Here is a 27,844-nt window from a genome sequence, read left to right on the forward strand (position 1 = left end):
CGCTTTGCTGTACCTTGGCTCCGTGCACACATTCATGCCGGCTGACGAGCATGCTAGCGGGCGCGCGCTCAGCGGCTTCACTGTATACGCTCGCGTGAGCTCAAGGAAGAGCGGGTTGCGCTTTTTTTCCCCCCGTACAGCGCCGCAGCTTGGCAGCGTCCTCTTTTCTTCGTCCCTATCTGTCGCCGTTTCCCTGGCGTCATCACTCTCGGGAGCGTCCGAGCCGGCCTGTTCAAAGCCTTATACCGGCGCATATCTGCAGGGCTCGAGGCTCACGCGTCGGATCCCCCGGCGTGCGGCGCACTTGTTTTTAATTAAGCCCCCTTAATGAACGGTGCTCCTTTCCGAGCGTGTCCCGTTGCTCCTTCTCGTCTGCTCCTTCTCGTCTGCTCCTTCTCGTCTGCTCCGCTTCGCAGCGGCCATCTTTCGCAGCGCGTTTCTCGGTCTCGCAAGCGAAATGAACGAACGGTTTGGGGGATCAGGTGGTGGGTATACCCGGCCTTCCCAAGAAGAGCCCTTGTTCCGTTGTAGTTCGATTGCGTCCCGAATCGGCGAGCTGTTTTGTTTTTTTTTTTCCTGCGAAAACGCGAGCGAGAGCGGCACGGGATCCCGCGTTGTTAGCGCACATGGCGCACTTTCACTCTTGTGCCCGTCACAGCTCGGGGTCCTTAAGGAAACAGGTCGGCTAGCGCTGTGAGACCCCGGGTCTAGGTAAACTCGGACCGCCTGCTACGGCCGCCGGCGGTCGATAATTCGTTATCCCCCGGAAATGGTGTTGGCCGTTTTATATGCGTTCGGGCTCCCTTGTCGGTCGCCGTGTCCGTTCTTCACTGGATAACTTTCTCTTTCTTTTTTTTTTTTTTTGGGGGGGGGGGCGGTGGCTTGCGGCATTCAGGCATGTGACGCTGGATTGCGCCGATTCCGTAAAGGTCGTCGAAACGTAGCGGCAAGCTTTGCTTGGTCAGTATATAAGTACTCAGCAACGAGGCCGCCTGGGAATGGCCGTGCTCTCGCCTGGGAATGACCGTGCTTCCCTGCTGAACAGTCCATTTGTCAGCAGAGAGAGAGATGCTTGCTTTTCCTCCAACCCTACAAAATATCATTCATTCATTCATTCATTCATTCATTCATTCATTCATTCATTCATTCATTCATTCATTCATTAACAACCCGTTGCTGCATATCTCAGTGGCCGGACAGAAACTTGTGACTCGAGCATTGCGTGCGAAAAATCCCGGCTCGTTCAGTGTTTTCTCTCGAAATTTCCGGGCGACGCTGTCGCATTTGCAGGAAAATAAAAGGAAAGAAACAAATATTTGTTTGACATAGTTTACATTCAAAGAGCCTCAAACTCTAGCGGGAAATTCTGTGTCGAAACTGTGTTGCCAAAGCGTGTACGCCTTCGCGCTGTTGGCTTTCCTGTTCGTCACGAAACAGCGTTTATTCCTCTATTTCCCCTTTATTGTTTCTTAGAATATCGCCGATTGGGGACTAAACGAAGCAAAAGAGAAACGCGCTATGTCTGTCTGTGTGTGTTAGTGTTTGTTTGTTCGCGCGCTGGTGCCCGCGTTCTCAACATTATCCATGTATTCGGCCTTTCTTGAAATAAATAATTCAAGCCGCTATCAACGCGAGCGTTGCTGGTTAATTGCTTTCTCGCGTCTTTGCCGTGCAATTTCGGGTGCTGTGAAACTGCCGAGGGTCAGGAGTTCGATTTGTCTGATGCCCTGATGCCCTGATCGAGCTCTCAAGTGCTACTTATGCTAGAGGAGGTCCGCTTGCACGTCTGCGAAGTGATCTGCGTACCTGTAAACTTTGCACGATTTCACCGTAACATGTCCGATTGTTTAGAGCTCGCTTACGATCGTCGTAAGGATATCAATAGTTCAAGATATTTCATTTGAGTCCGGTTTGAGTCCGGTTTGGAGCAAAGCCGATTTGAAGTCTAGGGCAAAGCGGATTTCAATACACGACGGGTGCATACATCGACCGATTTTTCACAGCCTGATTTTACAGCGAAGCTGTTCACGGCTAGGGTTCGGTGCATTTTTGTTCTGCCTGTGCAAAAAACACGGGGTGCAAAATCGTTTGAATTTACGCAAAAGCTTATACGTGCCATCGCTTGGATACGCATTTTGAGTAGATTAGTTATCAGTAGGCAGCATTTTTCAATATCTTTCAAGTCTGTCAAAGACTGTGGGATATCAAATAAAAGTTTCTCAAGGATTTGTTGCTGTACGACCCGTGTCGGCCATGTATACATTCGCACCGCCCTCTCCTTGGCGGCCTCCGATGCGCTTGCGTATCTACGAGGGCGAATGAGAAGATCTTCGCCCCAACTTTTTTTTTTTTAGCCAAATTACGGCAGTGAGCGGGAAGTCAACACATCTGTTCCCAGCGGTGTGGACCTTTCTTGGACCGGACCGGCCTTATCTGCCGGCATATCCGCGGCACGGCGCTGCTGTCAGTCGTTGAAGACGGCAGTTGGGCTTCACACGTCCACGGCGTACGACCAACGAAATGTGATCCGTTTTCTATGGAACGAGGGGGGAACGCGTATCGAAATTCCTCAGAGAAATGCAGCCCACGTATGGGGAAAGGTATCTCGCTTTGAGAAGCGTGATGTGGTGGCGTTGTGAGTTCGGAAAAGGGCCCAGAAGACTTGCATGGCAATGAGCATTCGGGGAGGCTGCCTGCGTCACTGACTGATGACGCAGGGGCATGTCAAATTTAGTGCTGCGATGGGACAGTTGGGTCTGAACCGGTGCGGGGACTGTGTGGAAAAAAAAAATGTGTAAGGTACGTAGAATAGTACGTGTATTTGTACTTACCTGTATGTACCTTATTTTTGCTAATAAAAAGTAGGGGGCAAAGACTTTCTATCTAATTCGCCCTCTTGGTTTCCTATCCTTCCGCTCTCCCCTGGTGGCGGTCCCATTGAAACGTCACACGTGTCCACTTTCATTCGGCTCCTGGGTGCGGCGGTCCCGTCGTCAGGTAGATAACAGAGGTTTCTCAAAGATTTGCCGCTGTGCTACCTGCGTCGGCCATGTCTACGTTGGCAACGCCCTCTTTGTCGACGGTTCAAGCGCCTGCCTATCTAGTTTCCTTTCCTTCCGCTGCATTGTTGTGGCGGTACCGTTGAAACAAACGTCACGCGTGTCTTGTCTTCCTCCGGCTATATATATATATATATATATATATATACATATATATATAGTGTGTGTGTATGTGTGTGTGAAGCCTCTGTGTCGTATGCTACAAAGGATGGCTCAATTACGCGTAGCTACCAGCTGCAGCGCCACCCATTTCGAAGCCAATGTATAACGACGACCGAAACCTCGGCTACCGTCACTTCAACATCTGACCAATAAAACTGCGTGAACATTTTAATTTGTCTTGGGCTCAGATAATTCTTGCTACGACTATAGCCTTCACTTTCGGAGTCCGCTCCACATAGGTTTATCGAAGTGGAACGTATTTGCAAAAAAAAAAAAAAGAAAAAATGAAGTTATGTGGAAATAGATTGAGAATGTAGAGCACGTTGCTTGTTCACAACGTACTGACGTAACAAATCTTATATTTATCAAAGCTGTGAACTCGTTGGGTAAAAACACATTTTTCATTTTTGCCAAATTTTACCATTTTTCGGCCTGGACAAGGATGTACGCCGTTATCGTGTGTTGCTTAACTGCGCACATTTCTTTCGTTCTGTCTTTGCTGAGCGATTTCTGGCCTTCAATTTCTAACTCTTTTTTTTTCCTTCTTTCTTGCAGTCGTTGGAGAGGACGAGGAACATGATATCACTATGCGAAGAGGTGAGCGTCTCTTTCCTGATCCTTCTCTCTGTCGTGCTTTGACTGCCGTTTTGTGCTTTCCGCGCACTCGCGATTTGAACGCGTGACCTGTGGCGTGCAGTTTTCAGGCTCTCCACGAGGCCCACTGTAACCCCTCTCAAGCTGCCGAAATTGAGGCCTAGCAACTAAGCCTGGGTGGTACGTCAGGTGACCCGCTGCGATAATCGCGCTTGCGTAGCTGTTTGCAGCTTAGGCCCCTTGGCTACTAGCTGGCTGCTACAGCGTTGAAAGAATAAAAAAAAAAATTGGGCATGGAGGGCCGCGGGGCGGGGAGGGGGAGGGCAGGTGGGTAGTAGGTGCTGCTAATCTCTCCAGCTCGTTTTTCTGGCTACGAAAGAGAAAACCAATAATCGGGAACATCATAGCGGGACTAGCTGGCTACTATAGCGTTGAAAGAAGAAAAAGAAATTGGGGATGGTGGGCCGCCGGGGTGGGGAGTGGAGGGCAGGTGGGTATTAGGTGCTGCTAATCTCTCCAGCTCTTTATTCTGGCTACGAAAGAGGAAACCAATAATCGGGAACATCATAGCGGGAGGGTCGTTCTTGCACGATGAGCTGCTTTTCGTGCCTCAGCGTTTCCTACCGTCATCGCGTATTTGTGTGTTCGTGGAGTCGGAGCTCAATTTTAGGTTGTTCCTGTGCCTCCTGGAAAGGCGTATATAGCGGCTCGCCCGACTGTCTTTGGCAGCGCCGTGGGCAATGTTTGCCGGCCTCGGCTCCGTTGACAGTATTTTCTCTCGCGAAATACCGCAGTCTCAGCACCCCACACCGGAAATCTAAGAGCGTACTTAGCGCGTATTGGTCTCGTATCGATCACCGGTGCAGCGCCCGTAGATGTAGGGAGAGAGGATTGCGAGGCGTTACTGTCAGCCAAGCCACGGACGAATCGGGAAACGCTAGTTGCGTTCAGAGTGTCTCTTTAAGGCTCGCCTGTGGTCCATCTTTCCCGAGCCATTTGCTCGACATGGAAGCCTCGTTAACTGCGCGCCACATGACAGGACTCGAACTTCCTAGCGCGTCCTTGGATCCGCTTGGGCATACGCCACTGTCGCACGTGGCCTGTTGGATGTCACTTTAATTGAGCGGTCTTTGTCAAAGTGTAATTCGTTACTCTTCATTACGCAGCGCTATTGCGCAAGTAAACGTTTACAGTACGACCTGAAATTCCCTGGCAAGTGCAGTGATGTGTAGCTTTCTGTGAGGGCCTGCATGCAGCCCCTCCCCCTTCCTTTCTTGTTTGTTTGTTTGTTTGTTTGTTTAAGTCGCTCGATTTAAGTGACATTCAAGCACGTGACAGATCTACGAGCTCGTGACTGGGAAATGGATTAACGTCATCTGGGCCTTGCCAGCTTTCGACGCAGCTGGATACAAAACAATGTCTGCGTTCTACTCTGACGTTGTTTTATGTCCGCAGGCTAAGTTGTGGTGTCAAAATGCCATGGACTGTATCCCGCCTTCCTTGGGCAGTATTTCCCTGACTCGCCAGAGCTCTAACAGCGACGCGTAATGAAGGCGAAATCCACACAGGTCTACGCGAATATTCGAACCTTTCGAATAAGGAACCGAATATTGCTTTTTTTTTTTTTTTGTTCTCTCTCCGAATCGAGTGGTCACTATTCGGAAATACGACTAGTTTTCGAATAGCTTTAGAATATTTCGGAACGCTAACTCACATTAAATAATCGCCAGTTGTGCGCGATCAAGTACACGATTGAATCGAAGTTACGATAAATTTTTGACGTGGCGACTGTATTGTACATAAAATGCGAAGTATGGTAGTGGAACATGTTACGTCAACCAGTGAGGCAAATTTGTAGCCCTGTGTCGTTCGCACTCGCCAATGTGCCCTGTGGATAGGAATGAACTCCTCCTTTACTCCTAATGCTCCATGTGGGCTTTTAATTAGCAACTCCTTATAAATTGCAGTATAATGACAGAAACTTGGCAACCTTGTGAATATACGATAATCTGCAGATTGTTTCATTATAATAGCAAAGGCGGCTGTTCATTATTCGGAAACTATTCTAAACATACTCGATTCGCTTCTGGCATTATTCGATTATTATACTCCTGTGAGTCTGAGTCTGAAGCAGTGGGTACGAAAAGCCTTCGTAAATTTTTGTGGCTTCAAGGGCACGTGCAGCTGCCGTCAGACTTAACCGGATCAAGGAAAACAGATTTATAACGGGATAGCATTAACAAACACTGGTTGTAAGGGAGTAAACGTTGAATGCTTTCAAAAGAAGGCACATTTAATCTGGCACATTCCAGTCAACACAATCAAAACTAAGTTTACCGGGATCCCGTCAAGCTATCGATTGAGAAAGCCTTTTGTGGTGGTTCCCCGCCTTTCTGGCATACGAAGTGCAGAAATAACTTAAATTTGCATTGAACTCTTCAGCAGCCTCCGCAGCAGAAGCAAAATGGCTGTTAAGGCGTGTTCGGGTTAAGTACTAGAACACGCCTTACATGTTGTACATATTTGTCCACTTCAAGGTGAACGCCTCAGCGACATTCAAGCCAATATAACTTCAGCATTTCTTATACTTGATGGCGCAAACTTAGTTTTTCTTATGTATTGATGCCGCCGTCTTTGCATATAGTGTGGCGTAATATTGAGAACATTAGAATAGCAGCTTGAGCTTGTTGGTTTTCCATCCCGGTGTCAACAGCGCAAAACGCTTGTGGTGTCGTCTTCTCGTCTCGTGTCCCGTCTGCGTTTTGCGCTGTTAAATCCAGGATTGAGAACAATAGGGCATGAGGTACAAGCACATTACTAGCTGCTGCAAATGCGAAGTGTGAAGTCCGAGGGTACAAAGCGAAAGCGTGCCTTTATGTGCCTTGTGCGACGCTTGATCTAGCTTCCTGTCAATGACATTAGCCTGCCAGTTTTAAGTTTTCTGTGAGCGCTCGGACACCAGCGAGGTTATTTCCCCTAACTGCGGACAGAGCTGCGCGCGCGATGCGTTGCATATCTTAGCCGAGCGTGTGTTTAAGCCGTGGCCGCGAACGGGCGCAGTGAACCCAAGGTTGTCCTGTGCACCTAGTGACGAAACATGGGGCTCGCCCGTCTAGACCCGGAGGATGAGCCATTTGTCTGTCACGAGGGCACCGCGAGTGTCGCATCCATCTATAGTTGACGCTATTTCTTCACGCATGTCGCAATATGTTTGGACCGAACATGCAGGTCATGCACTCGTAAAAAAGGAACAGAAGGTTCGGGAAAATAAGTTTCGCCAACTTTTTTTCTGTGTGCATGTGTGTTTTAGGTGAATTATTTGGACTCTGTCTACTGCATACTATGTACCGCTTAATAGCGCTAATAACATTTAAAGAAATATACTTTTCTTGTCACTGCGGTCTCTGATGTCTTGTTACTACATGAATTAGGAGCTCTGTATGTGCCCCTACAGTCCAAAAGGTTACGTCACCAAGTCACTTTTTCAGAGAAAGCGGTTAGTAAAAGTTAATATATTATGTGTGATAGACAGTGCTCGCGTAATAACCTTACCTGTGTCTAATGTCCGTGCAGTGTCCATGCAAAACATTCACGGACTAGCCTACAGCAAATAAGTTTCTATGTCGTAGCTCTTTGCGTCACGATGAGACTGGCATTTCCAGGAAACGACCCCGTTGCTTTCGCCTTCTGTTCTGCGCCTTGCATATGCCCCACTACACACGTGCCCGCACGTTCAGCGAACAGTGCCCGGTCAGTTACCACCTGAGCCAGGCTTTGTGATGACGGCAACAACAGGACACGAAAGAGTTATGCCGCATCAGCTTTTGCCCTCCGCTAGAAGAGAGAGAGAAAAAAAAAAAGAGAGATCGTGATCCTGTTAGCGACATCGCCTCGCATTTTCTTTTGCGATGCTGTTTCCGAAGCAGACGACGCAGCAGCGAGTAGTTCAGTGAACTCGGTCGCAAGCCTACGCCGATGTAGACAGACTCCTTTTAAAGGAGGCTTTCTTTTATGCCCGGCCGAATTTGAATACCGTTTCATTCGCCGTTATCGACGAGTTCGTGGAAGTCTCTTTGACCGTGAAGGGCAGTGGGATGGCAAAAGTCGAACCGCGGCCGTCCAAGAAACATGCAAGGTCACGTCTGAGCGTTCGATCGCGTCGTAAGGAGGCCATGAAAATGCGCGTGGCATATTGCGGCCCGATTTTAGTGCCGTCCACAGCGCTTGTCTTGAAATGCGCATGTTGAAAAGAAAAGGTCAAAAGAGGATTAGCTGTATATTTTTTTTATTTCTTCATTTATTAGTTTTTTTACAAGATGCGGTTTATCAAAATAGATAAACAAGAACTCCTGTATGGCTTTCGTTCTTTTTTTTTATTTCTTGCTATCGTTATTACGTTTTTTTTTTTTTGTTTCCCCATTGCGCCCAGCATTGGTTTAGTCGCCAGCCACAGTAGAGATAGCATGTAAGCGTTTTCTCGCTCTTACGTATTAACCCAGGTTCGTTAACGTTCGTTAATAAACGCACGGAATAGTATTCTTTAGAATTCATTGACGCCATTCGAATGAAGGCTGTCGAGGCAAGCGCAACTTATTTGACGGCCGTGGTTTGTCGTCGTTTGCAGTTCTTATCATTCCCAGTTAGCGCGTATTATGTTTTACATATTATATAGGTCCAATAATATCTATCTTCAGACGTCTGCAACGCGTTTTCAAAATTTTTATTTATAGTCGTTATTACGTATCGTTACATCGCAGTGCACAACCATACACGCAGCGACTGTAACCCGGAAGATGCGATACGCCCGCATTTGGCAGTTCGTGCGCACTTGGCCGCTAACGATTTCTCGGATTGTGTATGCCCTCTCTTCATTGTGAGCATCAATCGCGCGTGCTTATAAAGGCCGTCTGTCTGTCTGCATGGAGTGTCGTTAGCATTTAAATTGCCTCATATTCGGCCTCGTCGACGGCCACCGTTTCGAGAGTTTTCTCCCATTTGCGCGGCCCATTCGCACAGATGACCACCGCGCCGAAATTTATCCCGCGTGCGTTTTTGTTTCGCATGCGGCATCCATTTTCTAGCACTACGGGACTCGGGTCTTCAGAACGGCAACGCTTCGTTTCTAGAGTTTTTATTTATTAAGGTTATTTTATTTCGTGCTGAGAAATGAGTTCGGAAGGCGCAACTCAATTACACAGTTAAAAAGAAAGAAAAATCGAATAATGTGCGCCGACGCCGTTTAAACCGTTTTAATTCAATAAAGCGTCGGACGCAGGTGCCTCAGCAGGCGTTTACTTTCTCTATGTTCGGTCCCCTTTATGCGACATTTAGTTTTAAGCTGTTTCAACCCCAGTACGAAAAGAAAGACAGCCGCCTATTGCAGACATCGGTGCTTCCTTTGATGGTTTGCCTCTGCTTTAAGTGCCCATTACCGTCACTTGGATGAAGAGAGAACACAGAGCCTGTGGTGGGCTGCCGGTGTCTCTTGTAGGGCAAAAAGAAAAGCGGGCTGTGTGTATATACGGATAGGCGAATGACAGGTTTTCCTAATAGCCTCGGCGAGGTTTGGCACGGACTGCTTGCCGCTTCCGCTCCGGTAGCATTCGTCACCGCCATCTCGGAAACTACCCGCACACTCCCTTCCTCGGGTCTCGGTCGTTTTCTTTGTCTCCGGATCGCAACAGACGACCGCATTTCGCTGCTCGGTCGTCTGCATCCAAGGCATTTCTGTTTCCTTTGGGTTTCTTTCCTGTCCTTACGTTCCTTTTTTTTCTCCTGGTTGCCTCCTTTTCTCCAGCCCTTTATTTATTTTTGTTTTTACGTTCCTCGACCACGTTACCTTGATTTTTTTTTTTTTTTCCAGTGCAGACGGTACATCTTGAAAAGAGTGGAGTGCTGCAGAAAAGCTGATCTGCTATTTTGGTGGTCGTGTGCAAGTGCTCGCTCTCGTCTGCTTTGTCTTTCTTTTTTTCTGCATGTGTTTCCTAAGTCATACGCGTTTCAAACTTAAGCTTGTGTCTTCGACTTAGACGCGCATTTATTTCGCTTTCATTTTATGCCGTTTTTACTCTGGGCCTAGTCAATTTAATGGATTTGATTTTAGACTCCCCGCTTCGCGCCGGCGAAATTCCACGGGAGGCATTTCGAGGCACAGCCCCCCCTCCCTTTCGGGCGGGAAACTCAGTTGAAGTGACACTTTTGGGGCTGCGCCAACGAGCGAGCGTAACTCCATTCAACTCGACAGGCTGTCGCGTCAGATTTATACGTCGTTCGCGATGGCAACGGCTCTCGCATTCCTGCCCCGAATCGCGCTTTCTTTAGCATATTCGATTTGGCGAATGTGCCAAACGTCGTTCTGGTCATAACCTCGCTTCGTAAAAAAAAGGTTGTGCTGCATACGTTCTTTCCATATTCTTATTTTCTTCAAACAACCTCTTGAGAGGGAAACGTATGGCCAAATTTCGTCCAGGCTAGTTTCATTTACTTGATGTACTACATAGACCGGTCTGCAGTGGGCCTGGTATTGCTGGTAGGTTACTTGAGACGTCTGAATTTATCTGCCTCTCATATAGTGAGGTTGTTTAGAAAGCACGTCGCATTGGAGGAAGCAGTGTAATGTTTCGAAAGCGCCGGCGCAACAATTCTTGCTTTGATCGTGTGACTCGCTTAAAGGACGTGTAAGATTTTGTAGGCAAATAGTTGCCTGGCAGTGCCGTTACACGCTTACGGCTGCATCGGGAAGTCTCAAGCTGTCTACAAAAGCCCATAACAGATGGCCCACTCGAAAGCGATGGTTAGTAGTGCATATTTTTCAAGAGTTCTTTTGAGAACGTTTCACAACAGATCGTGTGCAGCAACATCGTGTGAGGTGAAACAGTGAAGTTAACTTAAGACGCAAAATAACAACGCTCTGAATATATCTTTAGTACTTTAATAGCAGTTTGGGTACTACGCGGTGCCTGCGGTTCTAAGGATTTGATGCACCCGCCGCCATTGACGTCAGTGGCTCTGGCTGAGGCTCGAAGGCCTAGCCCTGTACACGTACAGCAAATACTCAAGTTACGAGGCAACTGCGCGGCAGCCTGGTAGTAAAGCACCACCTGCGTAATGTAGAAGACGCAGGTTCGACTCCCTCCCGCAGCAAGTTGTCCTTGCGTCCGCGTTCCCTTCCCTTTTCCTGGCGATTTCTGCATTTCAGTTAAAGCAAGAACAGTTAATGTTACCCTCGCTTTTCCCGTCTCCGTTGTCTGCTTGCCTTGTACGGTCGTAAGTGAGAAAAAAAAGATCGAACCCCTTATTCTTGCGGCTCAAAGCCGACTCTCGTTGCTGATTGGCTGACACAAGTCCTAGCCTTCGCTGCACAAGGACGGATTTGGCGAGGCGAAGTGCGGAGTCCCCCGTGTCCAGTAATTTTGCAAATTCGTCGCAGAAACTTGCGGTGCTTGCTGCTCCAGCTCTTCGAGAGAGAGAGAGAGAGAGAGAGAGAGAGAGAAAGAGAGAAGCAGCATTTATTTTCAAAGCCCAAGTCCGGGTCTGTGGTCCGGGGTGAGGATCGCCAGATTGAAATTGGGTTCGGCGGCGTTTCCGAAGCGCGGGAAAGTTGCTCGAAAGGCGCGTCTTCGCGTGTTCCTAGTCGCTGCTCGCAAGGCGAAGCCACACCTGTCCGCTTTTGCGCGCGTATACACAACGGGGTGATGCACCAGAGCTCTCTCGCTCGCTCGCTCCGGCTTGAGGGAACCACGTATAGCTCTGTATGCAAATGTCGCGTTGTTCCAGTCCTCGAAGAAGCGCAGCCGCTGGCTGCATTACTTTTTTTTATATATTTCTTTTTTTTTGCGCTCCACGGTGCGAGTGTGAGGTGCAGTATACGCTCCAGGGCATTTCTCATCCGGGTTCCGGAATATTTAATAAGCATCCGACGCTGAGGATTTCTCTCTCTCGCTCTTTCTCTCTCTCTCTCTCTCTCTGCGCCAGGGCGATAGTCTTCGCCGTAGAGCTACCGCCTTGTTTATTTCCGCAAGAGAAATGTTCCCCCCTATAATCTTGCGCTCGACTCGGGCTGCAACGTAGTTTGTTTACAAATACGGAACTAGGGCACGCTGGCTCCGCGAGGACACCTCAGTTTTGGCCTTGCTCTACAACCCGGCTGGTAATTGCTTATATATATATTTTTTACCACACTTCGTAGTCGTTATTGTGCGCGCTGTTACTTCATTTTTTATTCTGAATTTCCTTTTAATGCGCCTGTCAGACTGGCTGGCATTTTTTTTAGATAGGGCTTGCGCATATTGTGACAAATTGGATACGCCTTTCAGACACCGCCAAGTATGTTTAAAATACCCTAATAAATGAAAAGCTACCAAGCGTAAGCTTGGATTAGAACGCTTTATTGCTTGCTTTGTTTCGCCTTGTTTCCCTCTTTTTGTTGTTCACTGAGCTGTTTCCGTCCAAATTTTGTTACGTCCTGCGTGTGAGGCTGTAAATTAAAACCGACGCCTGGGCACCTTTGTCTGACTCAATTTCACTGTCGTTGCGTGGAACGTCGTCTTTTCTTTTTTTTGTCGGTCTTCTTCACCGCAAAGCATTCCTCCTGCGTTCGTTGTAGGCACCTGTAGCTCGTATCCAGCGCCGTTGGATACTCTCCATTACTGCGCATTCAAGGAGAAGAATAAAGCTTAATCTTCGGCCGTTGTCATCGGCGCCAGTGTCGGATCGTTCGTGCCAGCGGAATCGCCTTCTTTTTTTTTTTTCTTTTCTTTTTTTCACGCGCTCGCAATTTATGATTCCGCGATCCTATAACCGCGTTCACGCAGCTTCGCTGGCTGCGACAAAAAGCAGTCTACGGGCCCTATATATACCACGCTGCCTACAAATCTCTATTCTCTCCTTGACACCTTTACGCAAATTAATGGCGGGCCTCCCGTCCGCGCACGTATGCCCGCTGCTACGGGGACGTTCTCGTTGTTCCGAACTTTTACTTACGCGCCCGTATACCTGTAGCTCCCGTATAGCGCTGATTCGCGAGCGCCCGTCGTGGGATGAATTAAGTATGGCGCGCGGGGCTGTGCGGCCTTGTGAATGCGGATGCGGCGGGAGCTGTCGCGAGCTGTTGTCTTATGAACAAGTAGGAGGATGTGCTCCTGCACCGTTCGCCGCACGTTAGGCCTAGAGCAGTAAATAACGCGCCAGCGTTTTGTATTTATTTGCGACGCCGCGCGATGACTCGGTCGTTTCTATTTGTCTTTTTTTTTTTAGCGATCCTTAGTCATTTTCTCATAGCTCCCGCTGTGACTTTCTGTCTACTTGTTCTTGCTATATATATGCATACGTAGCTACTATAAAGCTACAGGGATGACTAATATTAACGAATACTTCAAGAACACTTGTTAAGCACCTTCGTCTCGAGAAATATAAAGAAATATGAGGAAATATAAAGTATTTGTTAATATTAGTCATCTCTGTAGCTTTACAGTAGTTGTATAATGTTAGTAGGTGGCAGAAATTCCATTGTCACGATTACACCGTATTCCTTAGTATTATCATCCTACTAGCCGCAGATATGTCCCTATTTTGCTGCGCTCTAGGCTAGGCTGCCTGGGAATCAAAACAAACGTGACTGTTTAATTGTGGCAAATTAATTAGCAAATGTATTGGTTGGCAGCGTTTCGCTTTTCTTTTCTTTAACGATGATTTTATTCTTTATGGCTTTGTGTTCGTGACAGTATTTTGACTGCGGCATTCCAAAGGCAGCCTGTGGCCTTCATTGCGTAATTAACTTTACTGTGTCGTCTGCCAGGCGCTGTAGCATTGATTCCCGAACCTTCTGTTGATAAGAGTGCACTTGACCTCGCTTTTGAAACTTGCGCAGCCGCAACTGGCGTGCGCGTTAAGACAAATGTTTGTCTTCATCCATGAAGACCCAGCTGTAAAAAAGCAACAGCAGTGGCGAAAAGGGGGATGGGGAAGGGAAAGAGGTGAGTTGGCGGCGGTTGGCGGCAGAACTGTCGATATTGCCATTGAACTATATAGGAAATCAGAGGCTGAATTTATGTTCGCATCGCGACTTGCAACCGTCCTCGCTACCCATCCTGTTCGCTGTACCTCCTTTACTTGGTCTTTTTTTGTGTGTGTGTTTGTGTGTGTGTGTATCTCAGAAGACCGTAGTGTTTGGCCAGCTTGTGCAAAACCGTTGGGACGTATTGCAAGCACCGCAGAAGGCTATTCATATGACAGGAGACACGCAGGACGCGACGAAGAGTTTTACGACGCCGACCACGTAAAATCGCTTTCAGAAACTATCTGCGTAAAGGCGCGCCTGTTTCATTCGTATTTTTTGAAGCGATCGCAAATGCATGCGTACGTAGAAGAGACTCGCGCGGCAAAGCGCTCTGCCTGCATTCGTGTTTTCTACGCATCTGTTTGTTTCTTTATTGGTGCTTAAAACTGCGAATGGAATACTCCTTGCCGCAAGGAAGCGCTAGCATCTGCTTTTTTGTCTGTTCGTCGCTACTTACGTATCTCTCGTTTTCCAGTGGTTTCTAAGCGGTGTCACGTGGTTGGCCTCGCACGCCTGTAGTATGTTATCTCGCCTCGCCATCGAAGGCAAACGTCATTCAGCCTTCGATTTCGTTCGGGATATTGTCTGCAGTAAAGCGAGAAATCCTTCTTGCTTTTATGCGACCGCGGATACCTTCATCACGTCCTGCGTGTCTCCTGTCGTATGAATAATAGCCTTCTGCGGTGCTTGCAATGCGTCCCGATGGTTTTGCGCAAGCTGACCAACCACTACGTTCTTCTGAGATATAAAAAAAGAAAGAAGTAAAGGAGGTACAGCGAACAGGATGGGTAGCGAAGACTGTTGCAAGTAGAGATGCCAACATAAATTTAGCCTCTGATTTTTTGTGACAGATGCGTATCTATTCCTTCGCTAAAATTAAAGAGGACGTGGTAACATACCAGCAGCAATAATGGCGAGCAGAACTTTCTTGCAGAAGGCAATTTCATTCGAATTGTACTACGCCTCGCGCACTGGTGCGATGGGTTTGACCTCACTGGTCATTTGTGCAGCGTTCTATGTTTAGATAATAATGGGGTCTCCCCGCGCCCCGCGCAAGATTTTTGCGCAAGTCTCGAAACAGGGTCGTAACCGGTGGAGCGACGTCTGCTGTCAGAACGCCGCCCGAAGTTTTATTTTCTCTTTATTAAGCATTGTCTCTTAAGACAAACGCAATGCGAGCAGGCTGGGTCGAAGCACGTCTAGATATCGCGTTCTGAAAACGCTTTCTGAAATTAGGCGCCCGCTACGCTGCTGTATCGAGCATCGTTGCTTCTTAAAGCCTGTAATTAAAGTTTGACGTTTCTGCCATGTGAATCTTGCTGCGTATTTTTTTTCTTCCTCAACAATTCGTGTATCCATCCACACTGTGCCTTTTTCGTGCAGCCCTGTGACCTTTATCTTTGGGAACTAGCAACTGTGTTGCCTCAGTGAACGCGTTACGTTCGTATGCAGTGTTTCACATTGTATTTACTAGAGGAAAGTTTGGCGCTGAAATTGTTTCACTCATCCTGGAACCCACAGGCAGCACATGGGTTATTTTTCTATTCCCCCTAGACTCGTTGGGCAAGCTAGTTGTAGACTTTTTCTTATTTTTTTTTTTGACCGAATTGCGTAGCATGCTAACCTTTTCCGGGAGCACCAGGAGCCTTTCGAGCTCGTCGATAAATCACGCCGCTACTTTGCGTGCGTGTCGTTAAATGTAGATGATGTTCGCTGGGCAACTCTCAGAATGCGTAATTGTATGTTCTGTATCATTAACTTTTGTGTGTGTCCGTTTAGAAAGCATAGCATGCTGGAAATGTGAGGCTAACTGTTGCCGTAGGAAGATTCAGCGATCAAAGATGAGCACAAAAAAAAAATTATGCTGGTATAACAATCCCTCAATGTCGTTTGGAATGGTTAGAACGAAAGCCGTTGCATTGCCGAGCACGAGGTTGAGGCTGCGATGCCCCGCCGCGGCAGCGGCCGCTTTTCATTGGAAGCAGAATAAAAGAATGATTGTGTACGTTGCTTTGGGTGCTTGGATAAGAACCCCACGTGGTGAGAATTAATCCAGAACACCTCTGCTTCGACTCCCCTCGCAACCCGGCGTATACATTTTCGGGACGCTTAACTCCGTGACTGAATAATTTAGCGACACAGTCAATGGGGAATCCCTGTACTGTCCATCGTTCCCGTGCTTGATAAACAGCCCGATTGGTGGGGCACAGAGTGGCGCCAGATTTTCCTCTAGAATGCGAAGTGTATGAAACTCCCTTCTGCCCTTTGTGAGCCTTAGTGTAAACCCTATTATACCTACTCTCCCTCCAGTGTCGATATCTTCCCCCCATTAACCTCCTGTTACATACTTTCTGTCCTTACTCACTGTGTCGGCCTTTACCCTTTCCCTCTTTGCCCCCGCCCTTTGCGGTTGGCCCCAAACGTTTTCTCCCCCTCAGAGCAAGGAAGCTGGCATACGAACATTAGTTGCTCTCGACGAACAAGGAGGTAAGGACTGGGCCTCTTACGTCACGCTCTGGCCAGCGTGACGTCATGCTTGGGGTTTCTGACCCGCACGAGCACCTCTCCTCCTCCTCCTCGTCCTCTCGCATTTTATTTTCTACAGTTTTGCGATGTCGTAGGAGTATAGTGTACTTATATCTATTTTGTTGCTTGAGCCACTTGTGTTGCCGTTTGATCGTTTGACGTTTTCTTGCCGTAGATGAGTGACGACTTGTCTTTCTTTATTTTTTCTTGCGTTGACATTCGCACCTTCAGTTCCTTGCTTCAGTGTATGCCGCTGGTCGGCCGCTTGCGTAGTGCAGCAACGTTTCCTCTTCTTTTTAAATTACGGAGCACATTTTCTCTAGTTTAGCTTCGGAAGTTGAGTGGAAAATTCCACAATGAGCTGATAATAAACGCGCTTAGCGCTTGTCGCTGAGCGCGTCTTTTGGTGTGCCCGACAGCGCTCGAAGGGTCCTTCTCAGGTGTGCTTTTGAAGGACACTACTCGCCCATCCTGCCGCAGTTTTTCTTGCACGTAACTATCGGCAACCTTAACCGCCGTCGTAGCTCACTGGCTGTGGCGTTGCGCCGCCTAGCGCGGGGTCGTGGGTTCGACCCCAGCCAGCGGCTCCGCATTCTGGCAGAGGCGGAATGCAAAAAAACAAAAAAAAATATTCGATCCCGCTTACCGTGCATTGGATGCACGTGAAATAACCCTCAGGTGGTCACAAACTTAATCCGGAGTCACCACACTGGAGCGGGGCTCATAATCAAATCATGGCTTTTATTGCGTGTAAAACAACGGAGTTCAATTGTAATGTTCAGCCTCAGCGTGCTTTCTGCATATGTAGGCGCAAAGTATTTCTTTTTACGAGAATAACCGTCGCGTAGGTGTTCTGTCTAGTGCATTCATTTATCACTGTAATTTCATAAAATTCCTTATCGCGTTGTGTGCTACAACTGATAGCGGAGGAATATTACGCACTAAGCAAGCGCGGCCACTGCGTTCCTTGTCTGCTTTCAGCCAAGAGAATGGCTCTTTCTTTATCTCGTTTCCTCAGTTTCGCATTTCTGTTTCTTTTTTTCTGTTTTCTTTTCATGGTTGCCACACCTTGGTTCCCGCGCTCTGCTGTATCCTGCAACACGTTCATCGCCTGTGCACCGGACCTGCACTGCGTCTGCCACCCGAATGCACGCCTATTCTGCCCGGCCATGCCTTGTGTTCTTTGTGGTTTTCTTTGGTTTGCTTGTTATTTTTTTCTTCACTTCGGCTGGGGTGCCACGCGTCACAATTTTTGAATTGCTTCGGTCAACACTCCCGGGGCTGTGTTTTACGCATTTTTCGGGTCTGCGTTCTTTATTATTATTCTTTCTTTTTTGTCTGCTTGGCCTATTACACGCTGCTTCTCCACACACCCATGCCTCATTGCAAACGCCCGTACGACTGAAAAAAAAAAAAACTGCGGTAAATGTGCGACGTTGCGTTCGAAAAATCGAATTTTCGCACACTTGTCGCCCCTCGTTACCTCGCACTTGACAAAAAAATCCAGGCATCGGACGCTGGTGTCAAAACTATCGTGGAACTCGACAAGCAAGGCGGTAAGGGGCTGCCCGTAGGCTAACGTTGAAATAATGTGCCGGTCGTTTCCCTTGTGATGTCGCGGTTCCTCCGGCTAACGCTTTTCACCATGTCCGATGACTGGAGACGCGTAGTGTGCTTTGAGGCACGTGATATAGTTAGCATGGTCAACTCTGTTCAATTCAAATCAGCTTTATTCGACATCCCACGGATGTTTGGAGCGCGGACGAATATATATATATATATATATATATATATATATATATATATATATATATATATATATATATATATATATATATATAGTGTGTACTTGATTGGGCGCGTGCCCCCGGGTTCGCGGCATTGGTTTTACCGATCTACCAACTTAAACAAGAAGAACGAAAGATAAATATTCAGGGTGTCTGCAGGAGCTTACGCGAGAATTGCTTAAGGAAACTCGAGGCAAGGCAAGAACACAGATTCATGTATGCGTGAAAGAAAAGAAAACATAAGGCTGAGCATCACACTGCATATAAAGCGCGAAAGTCACAAATAGATGTAAAAAAGAAAGAAAAAGAAACAAAATCTGCGATACGGTCACAGGACCACAGATTAATTCATATTTGTCGTGTGGACTGCGCCGTTTCGTAGAGCGATCAACGCAAAATTCTTTTCTGCTGAATCCACTGAACCCTGCCCCAGAGCGCGAACGTCTTCGGAGCAGGGTATTCGCAAAGAAAGGACAGAGAAAAAAAATTTTGGGAGCCAGCGCGTCCGTCTCAAGATTGGAAATAACATTCTGGACAGCTTGGTCAGTTAGCACAGAGTTAAAATCAAGCGCAGCTCCTTTCCTCTTATGTCAGCTTCGTTGTGCTCCGTGTTCGTGCCGATTTCTTCCAGTGTAATCAGGTCGGAAGACGTGAAGACGTGTACTGAAGACGTGTGTAGTGAAGCAATACTTGGAAGTATTGAAAGTGTTGTCCGACAAATATGAGAACCGAAACTGTGTTCATCTCGTAGAAGTGTCGCGGATTGTGGGCTTCGGTGAAGGGTAGACCGCGGGCGAGACGCTCTCAACCGGCGTCAGGACCCTGGCTCGTGCTTCGCGTAATGTGTGCCGCGCGAAACCCTTGTTTTGTTTGCGGCGCGCCCTCGCAGAGCAACTGGACCGCATCGAAGAGGACATGGACAAAATTAACGCCGACATGAAAGAGGCCGAGAAGAATCTAACCGGAATGGAGAAGTGCTGTGGCATCTGCGTCTGTCCTTGCCAGAAGTGAGTACGCATCACGGTGCGCTCCTTTTGTCGCGTCTGATGAATGCACGTTCTGTTCTCCAGTCCTTTTGTTGCGCAGCTGCTGTTGCTCACGCTTCAAACAAGCAGTGCTTTAATGTGTCGCGCGGGTGCGCAGCATGTATACTCCTACGCCGGTTGGCCAAGCACCTGCAGTGCCGAGAAAAAGAAAAAAAAAAAAAAGACATTTGTAATGAAGAGCTATAGCGCTCCGAAGCGCAGTGATAGTGATATTTAACGAGGAATGCGTAATAATTGTGGAATTACGTTTCAATTTCGTTTTCCCGTTCAATAGAGGCAGAAGCGACACGTCAGGCAACTGTGAGAGGAAAAAAAGAAATAGAAAGAAAAAAGAAACCATAGTCTAGCATCAGCTGATGTCGAATCTGAGGAGTAGCCACTGCGAATGAGCTTTGATTGTATATATATATATATATGCATGGTTAGTTGCGTAATGCGACGGTGGCTCGCGCCGCCTATACACGGTTCTTAAATGACGTGTACGCCATGGGTAATTAGTGAAATAGGCAACTAGAGACGGGCGTTTTCGCAAGCACGCGATGGGGCTGCTGCTGTTGTTGTGCGTGACTTGGAATGCTGGCAGCGCCCTTGCAGCCTGTCTGCAGATGTGTCGCATACCCTTGCCGTCTCCTTTATGAGGATCAAGCAATACGAAAAAAATAAGAACTGTATCGCACAGAGCAGAGTTCTATCATAGTAGGACTATCAGCACAAACAACTTCACAGTCTCGTGTTGCTTGCTTACTATTCATTCAAGGTTGAATGGTTTACGCAGGGTGTCGTTTATTGTCGTTGATGTGTTCATCAAGCCTCAGCACGCCTGTCTGAATTCACTCTCTTCTGTGGATAAGTGGCATTCTAAGCACATAAGCTTAGTCGAAGAGCACTGTTGCCGAGAAGGTTGCTTTTCAGCGCGTATATGTTCAGATTGCGTACTTGGGGCTGAGAACGTTCTCTTTATGTGTGTCGAAAGTTGTGCATACTCTAAAGGTTATAACTTTCCCTTTAAAAATTGCTGTTAAGCTTGCTCGAATCGATGCCGTGAGTAACCCTTGTCGCACGTATGTTAAATCGACGCAGTCGTTTTTCACAGACTTCGTGTTTTCTATGCGAGCACTTTCTCGCGAAACGGGGCAGCGACCCCTTTACGAGCGATATACGGCGCTTTGATATGCAGCTCGAAAGCTTTAAGCGATACAACAAACGGCAAGGGCGAAGATTCGCTCGAAACGCCTTCGTTTTAACTTCTTCTGCGTTTAAATGTTGCCTAACTGCGTGAACCGCCCGGAATACACATTGCCGGCTTCATCGCTCTGTGCAAACCACGGGGCGTATAATGGTTTGAAACCTTTCGTGTCTCGTATCGATGGAACTGAAAGCTTCTTTCTCTCTTTTTTTTCTTTCTTTAAAGCCAGTATAAGCGGGCTTCGTGAAGATTTACTAAAGCTGCACGTTTGTGAATAGCAGCCATTTAACTCTTCATTTCCTGTTCTTTTTTTTTTTTTCTGTAGGGAAATATTCAGCTCGCGTCACACAAACGTGCGCAACCTCTACTCGCAATCGCGTTTTACAAGCTCGGGACATTGGAGTCAAAGTCCGGCGTGAATTCAAGTTCTTACGCGCTTTCTTTTTTCTCTGTGTACTCCGAGCATGTTGTGTGAAACGGTGTCTTCGGTCGCATTCGTTTAGAAACTAGAGTCTGAACGTTCTCATCTAACGGGGGTCCAGCGTGCAGCCTTGCCTTTAGCGTATAGGACTGCCGATTCGCCGACGTTAGGCCTAGCCTTTCGGCTGATTACAAGGATCGTTATGGTAACGGTTAGGACAGATTTAGGGCAGTCGTCTTTGGGGGCGAGTCTGCTGGTCTTAGGCCGTTAGTCGGCGCGGTCACTGTTGATCGGGTCGTGGCCGGGTCACGCTCCGCAGACCAAGCGCGCGCCGCATATGCAAATTTGGGTCGCCGAGTCGGGATCCTCTCGAATAACGTATGCACGCGCCAACATTATCCCCGAACGTTTGCTCCCGACTGGATAGCAAACAGCGGGCGAGTTCTTTTTGGCATTGGCGGTTCGTCCGAAGTATCCCCGGGATATCTTTCTCTTTCTTTTTTTTTAAGGCAGATTCACGCAAAGAAAGACGTCATAAACGGAAACGCTTTTGTATCGGCTCGTGCTGTGGTCCGATTTGCACAAAATGACCTCGAAATACCCCAAAAATAACGTCGCTCGCGGTTTTCGAAATGCTTGAGCTTATACGTCGTTTCGAGCACGCTACACGATCATATTATCGTCGGCAGCCGCCGTGTTCTCTGACCTTATCCCTAACCCATTGCCTCTTCGTTTTCCTTTTCTTCTTCTTTTTGTCTGTGAACCTGTATAATGATAGGGGGCCACGTGTCCGAGGCGGATACCGGAGTTTTCGTTTCGTGCAGGCGCTACTGTTTGCGAAGAACTTGTGTTTGAGTGTCGCGAGTATTGTGGGAAAAAATGCGCATAGCGGTCGCAAACGGTCAGGTATGGCAGCTTCAGGTCAAGAACGCAAATACGTTCACCACTATCTTTCCGGCCAGCATACTTCCATTGGATATAGGTGCTCCTGTTGATGGAGAATCGCCTGACCCGTGGACGGTGAAAAACCCGCCGTGGTTGCTCAGTGGCTATGGTGTTAGGCTGCTGAGCACGAGGTCGCGGGATCGAATCCCGGCCGCGGCGGCCGCATTTCCATGGGGGCGAAATGCGAAAACACCCGTGTACTTACATTTAGGTGCACGTTAAAGAACCCCAGGTGGTCGAAATTCGCGGAGCCCTCCACTACGGCGTGCCTCATAATCAGAAAGTAGTTTTGGCACCTAAAACCCCATAATTGAAATGTGGACGATGAAAAATAAGGAGGAGGGGGCATCGCTTAGCATGACATTTATGTTGTTCTGTAGACCTCTCAGTCGTCGGCAAGCGAAAACACGTCCTTACTTTCCCTGTTGGGCGTATGTATAAATCGAACGTGCCGCGGCCGTCTATATGTAGACGGCGGCGGCACGTTCGAAAAAAAGCACTATAGTGCTTTTTTTTTTTTTTTTTCAACACGTGGTTCACAAGTTGCAACAGTCTGCCGCGTATATAATGGCAGCGACTAAGGAGCTCTCGTTGGAAAGGTCTGTCGACCATGATCGTAGAACCACAGTGGAAGGAGCACATATATAGCTACCACTATGACCTGCGTAGCTGTACGATCTTAGAGCGACTGCAGGTTGCGCAAGTCGGAAAAGGATTTACGACAGGCGTGCAAACATGGACGCAAGTTGAACAAAAAAAGTGCAACACAGTGTTGTGTTGTGTTGTCCTTTTCGTTATAATCGAACGGCGGATAACTGAATAATAATTGTCGTAGAATAACAGCTGGCACAACAGTCTCAGCAGCGATAAATGTATTGGCGGTAGTTGGCGACTGAATGAATAACCCCGTGATTGACCATCGAACATTGCATTGCAGTGTGCGGTTATTAAATTTCCATTCGTTTACTGGAATTCTGCTCGACAAACAAGGTCGAACTTCTATTGTTTTCGTTCTTGACGAGTTTTCAGAGAAAGCAAAGCTATATGCACATTTATGTGTCTTAAAGTGAACGTTGGCGTTTTAGACCCATGATCATAAAAAGCTAAAGACGGCTGGTATTTCCGGCATATGCAACGATGAGATGATACAAAATAGATGAGTCTGGTTTTGGTTGCAGCTCCTGGTGTTTTTGAAACATTGTCGATTACATCTTTTTCAGCCTGTGTTTTAATTACTGTGTTGCTTCTCTTTCAGTTCACGGTATGCTTTCCTTTTGTTGATATGTTCTTGATTTATTGCAAGTTGAGTTTTCTTTTGCGCCAGTGTTTCATTTTTCTCTTTTCTTTCCAGTGCCACTGATTTCGTTTTCTTTTGTTCTTTTTTTTCTTTTCTCCTTACCCCCCCCCACCTTCTTCCCCATGTCTCCTCCCCCGTCTTGCATTTCTCCTAACTTTCTTACTTCACAATTTCTTTTTTTCTCGCGTGATCTCCCTCCGCACGTATGCACACCTTCATTTGCCGCCACCTCGAAACGGTATCCTGGCTTCATTAAATCGGATCGCCTAATGATCCCCCAATCTCAATCTTTTTTTTTTCATGTATTCCCTTACTACGTTCCCCTTCGCAAATATACATTCATTGCAGCCCCATCGATGCGTACGTTCAACATTCCAGCCTTACTTCTAACATCGCACCACCAAAAAAAAAAAAAAAAAAAAAAAAAAAAAACAAGAAAGAAAAAAGCTTACGTCGATTGGCCGTTCTTAATCGTGTAGTCCGAGAACTCTGCAAAGAGCTTGCCCTGAACTTCCACCTCACCACGTTCCTTTTTTTTTCTTCTCCATTTGCGATGTCTTATTTACGACCCTCTTCATTTGGAACGCCGTCCGCCCTCCCTAACTTTCCTGGAAATACAATGTAGAGACCTCCTATTCGTTCTCTTGCACTTTCTCGAGAGTGTCTGCGCGCCTCGTACAGGGGGCAAACTTCGCGGGCCGTCGGGGCCGCGTTCTGGCTTGCAAATTTTATGCGCTGTTAACGAGCTCTACCGGCCGGATTAGATCCGGTCCCGCCCGCGGACCACGTGGTGGCGAGTTCTTTGTCCGGCAGATTAACCGTCGCTTCGACGCGCAGCTTTTTTGGGGGGCGGCGAGAGACCGGAGCGTGACGCCAATGAGCAGAGCTTTTGTCGGCGCCTAAATTGCGACAACCAGCCGGTCGGTGCGCGCTTAATCGGGATGGCTCGGCAAGCTGATCTATTTGGTTCGTTGCTTCACTTGTAGTTCTGTTTTTCCTTTTTTAATTCGCGGTGGAAGCGGGCGAACTTGTTAGCTGGCTGCGTGGATTCCCTTTGCCTGGCATCGTTCGGAGCACTTTGCATCTCACTAGTTTCTGACCTTTAGTCCGGAGGTTGTTGCCCGTTAAACTCGCCGCTTCTCGGAGAGCCAGTCGGTCTCATGATTTCGTGGAAAGCACGTACTTGCAAGTGTCGCGCCACGTTGCTTGATGGTTAACGTGCTACCCACCTCTCTCCTTCTGACTTTTCGAACAAGTTAATTGCGAACTTCTTTCCTGGAATTCCGGAGTGCATAAACCGAAAGTTCACGGAAGTCAAGCTTTGAATGCAATGCTGAATTTCGAATCTCTATCGCGCCTTTGACCGGGCTCCAAACGAGGGAAAGAAGCGAGCTCTAACCAACGACGGGTTATCGTGCGTTGATCGCTGGATTCCTGATGCCCGCAATGAGCGCTAAGTCAAAGGGGACGCTAAAAGAAGCCGCTGACGCTGTGAGCGCTAGACTTTACAATCGGAGCTTACCGAACGCTGCGCTACGCGAAGCAGGAAGCATGCGAAACATTTTTTTTACGGCTCGCGAGAGCCGCTCATTGGGTTATTAAGGTTCTTAATTTCGCGTTACGACATAAGGAGATATGTAACTGCACCAATGGCATTTCTCTTAGCATTGCAGAGAAATAAGTGCCACGCATGGGGCATAAAAATGCTCTTTGGTGTTATTCCTGTCGTGTGTCGACCAGTCTAAAGCAGATGTCACTTGCATACTATGAACATTCTTTTACGCCCTTTGTGGCTTATCCCTAAACAATAAATTTCGTAGATCTCCGTTACTTCCTTTCTTTAGCACTCCCTGCTCGCTACTTTCCTGTCAGGAACGCTGTGTAATGCCGCTACACGCACTCTTGCGGTTCGTGACCTAAATGCGCCGCGAGCTCAGCGGTAAAGGAAGAAAGGGTCGCAAGATTGATGACCTTTATTGTTCGGGCACAAGCTAAGCCCCAAACGGTGCCAAATGTTGCTCGTTTTATAGTTTTAGCATTGGTGGTATCCGTCTCGTTTGCATCTGTCCGGTATTATTTTGGGCGGGTAATTTTGCGTCTGTTTAGTTGTTTAACTTGTTTCCTACAGGTTCAGCCCTTACTTCATTTACCTTGCATTCACGCGCCTTGACTGACGATAGATGGCGTCACTGTGCTGTCTTCCTCTAAGGAAAAAAAAAGCTTTTGCTTTTAACGGTAAATTAGAGATGCGATAGCTGGCGAAGCACAATGCGCAAATAAGCCGTGGACTGTTTCGTGTGGTGCTTGCTGGAGAGAGACAGACAGACAGACACAGACAGACAGACACAGACAGACACAGACAGACAGACACACAGACAGACACAGACAGACAGACAGACACAGACAGACACAGACAGACAGACACACAGACAGACAGACACAGACAGAAATAGAGAAAGATAGAAAAAATGAAAGAGAGAAAGATAGAAAAAAAAGAAAGAGAGAAAGATAGAAAAAAAGAAAGAGAGAAAGAAAGAGAGAAAGAAAGAGAGAAAGAAAGAAAAAGACGTATGAGTCGTATTCGCTTTGCGAAATTTGCGCCTGGCACACGAAGAAGGTGTCAACACCTTCTAGCTCACATATGTTGAGTGGGCGTTAGCCACTCATGGCAGCTGGTCGTACGATCACGCTCTTCATAGTCAGTATTCTCGATCCACCGCTGTAGCATCGGCAGGGTGGCTGAGAGGTAGGATCCTGGACTGCCAATCTGTTGGTCGCATGTTCGCATCCTCCTCCGAGGAACGATGGTAGTTTTTATTCATTGATTTTTTTTTTATTTTCTCAGGAAGGATATTGATACTCGAGGGATGGGTAGCGTCGAACTTACAAACGATTTGCGGAATGACTCCATAGCAGCGGTCATTATAAAAAGGAGAGGCTCGGGCGTGTTTCTGGTTCCCGGTATGTGCTTTCTTTTTTTCCCGACTGGCACAGTGACACAGTGTTATTAGAGTGCGAAAACTCGTTTCTCACGCGGTTGTTACTACCGCCCTGCACTGGGCAGCTTGCCGCAGAAAAAAAGCATGGTTGATGCTACGCGCGTTTTACTTCACGTTGCTGCCTAGTAAAGACAAGCAGCCAAACTCTTGTTTTTAGCGTTAGGCAGCGGGAGCAAAAGGTTAAACCCCTGATCACGCCTCGCGTTCTCGTGGACGTGCTTTCTTCAGTTGTTTTTTGTCTCTCTTATCTATTTTGTTTCAGACGGCAGGTTTACGTCCTCACTTGTCCCTAGGGCGTCATTTGAAGGACTCCTCCCTTTCTTTCCACACACACACGCACACACACAGGCACATTATATATATATATATATATATATATATTCATTCATTTTCTTTGCTTGGTTCATGCGATGGTGTAGTTGGTCAGCTGCGAATTTACCTGAAGTTTTCTTTTTTGTCCCCCTCGAATGGCAGGTGCGATCGCACGATCAAGACGTCGTAATAAACTTTGTTGCGAGGACCTTCGCTATGAAGGGCCAGCCGTATTCTTTTTGTTTCTATTTCTGCAAGTCCCAGCCTCGCGTCCACACCTTAAGTTTTGTGTTCGTCATTTTTTCAAATAGATTCTACCACGTATATACCTTTAAAAAGTTTCGTTGTTGTTTTTTGCCGGGTTCTCCTAATTGCGCTGGCGTAACAGCGCTATTAACACCGTCGTGAATCGCTTGCTTTGTTTTTCATTCCCGGGTTTCGTTCGCGTGCTACCGTATTTGCTGTGACCTAAGCGTGCCCCTTCGTTCGCACCTGTGGTGACCGACGTGGTGGTATTGGAGGAGCTTAGAGGAGGCAGGTCCCTTTTATTAATAGCGAATAAAACTTTGGCGTAGATTAGTTCATTCCTCATTCTTTTCTTTTTCTCTCTCTCTCTCTCTTCGTCCTGACAACAGATGGAGGTGCTCGAATTCAAGAGGTGCTTAAGTTTGAGAAATTACGGCAGGTGGATCCGAACAGCACGAGCGATCTTGCTATTGGACCCATTTCGCTCGGACCTCAGCTTGCGCCGCTCAGGTTTTATTGTTCTTGGTATTATTATTTCTGTTCCTAATCTTGCTGTCTTGGCTTCTCCGATGTTGCGCGTGCCCTGAAGAGTCGTTCTGACCTTATAAGCAACTGCGCGAGATAGTTTTTTTCTTTTTTTTTTCATCATGCCATGGCGCTTTGGATTGTGGTGCAGCTGCCTGCGAAGTTCTTCACTTAGGACGTCGCGAAACGTCCGTGTTTCACATTCGCGTAGTCGAGGGTGACTGTTTTGCATAAACACTCCACGTGGGAATAATTTGTATACGGTTATCGGTTCCACGGTAACATCTTGTGTAGGTCGGGCAGGCGTTACCGGCCGTCACGGACAGAATCCGCATGCTGTCGGCGCCAAACATCTTCGTTGCTCTTCTTTTTTTTTTTCCTGGACTCTGTCGGCTCGCCTGACCGCCACTGTGCTCCCTCTGTTCGCTTATCTTTGCGCCGTGGCAGCCTTTCGCGTGTCTAGCCCAATTTATCTCCCATGTATCCGCCGTTACATGGACGCAATGCTACTGACCCGAAATCCCGGAGGTCGCGTTTAATGAGCATGCCTGTTCGATATATTTCGTTGCGCAGATTATCGTTCGCCATCTACTCTTCTTTGTACCTTCGCCTTCTCTTTCTTGTTATCTCTCTTGTGACCCCCCCCCCCCCCCCCCCCAAAGAAAAAAAAAATTTGGCAGTG

At 47.5% G+C, this 27,844-nt stretch overlaps 1 protein-coding gene across 8 annotated transcripts in view; it reads left to right on the forward strand.

The window, feature by feature from the left end:
* The window catches only part of Snap25 (Synaptosomal-associated protein 25kDa), a 361,995-nt gene that overhangs the window by 279,483 nt on the left and 54,668 nt on the right, over positions 1-27,844 (forward strand). For 5 of the 8 annotated variants that reach the window (XM_055072786.2, XM_055072785.2, XM_050181565.3 and 2 more), the window contains 3 exons: positions 3,777-3,818; positions 16,311-16,359; positions 19,075-19,192. In XM_055072786.2, the coding sequence (XP_054928761.1) occupies positions 3,777-3,818; positions 16,311-16,359; positions 19,075-19,192 (209 nt within the window). Of the gene's footprint in view, positions 1-3,776; positions 3,819-16,310; positions 16,360-17,905; positions 17,955-19,074; positions 19,193-23,428; positions 25,630-27,844 lie in introns of those variants that run through there. The other 3 variants (XM_055072787.2, XM_050181566.3, XM_072289220.1) reach the window with 2 other exon arrangements.

The sequence above is a fragment of the Dermacentor andersoni genome, chromosome 7 (assembly GCF_023375885.2).
Source record: "Dermacentor andersoni chromosome 7, qqDerAnde1_hic_scaffold, whole genome shotgun sequence".
NCBI lineage: Eukaryota > Metazoa > Arthropoda > Arachnida > Ixodida > Ixodidae > Dermacentor > Dermacentor andersoni.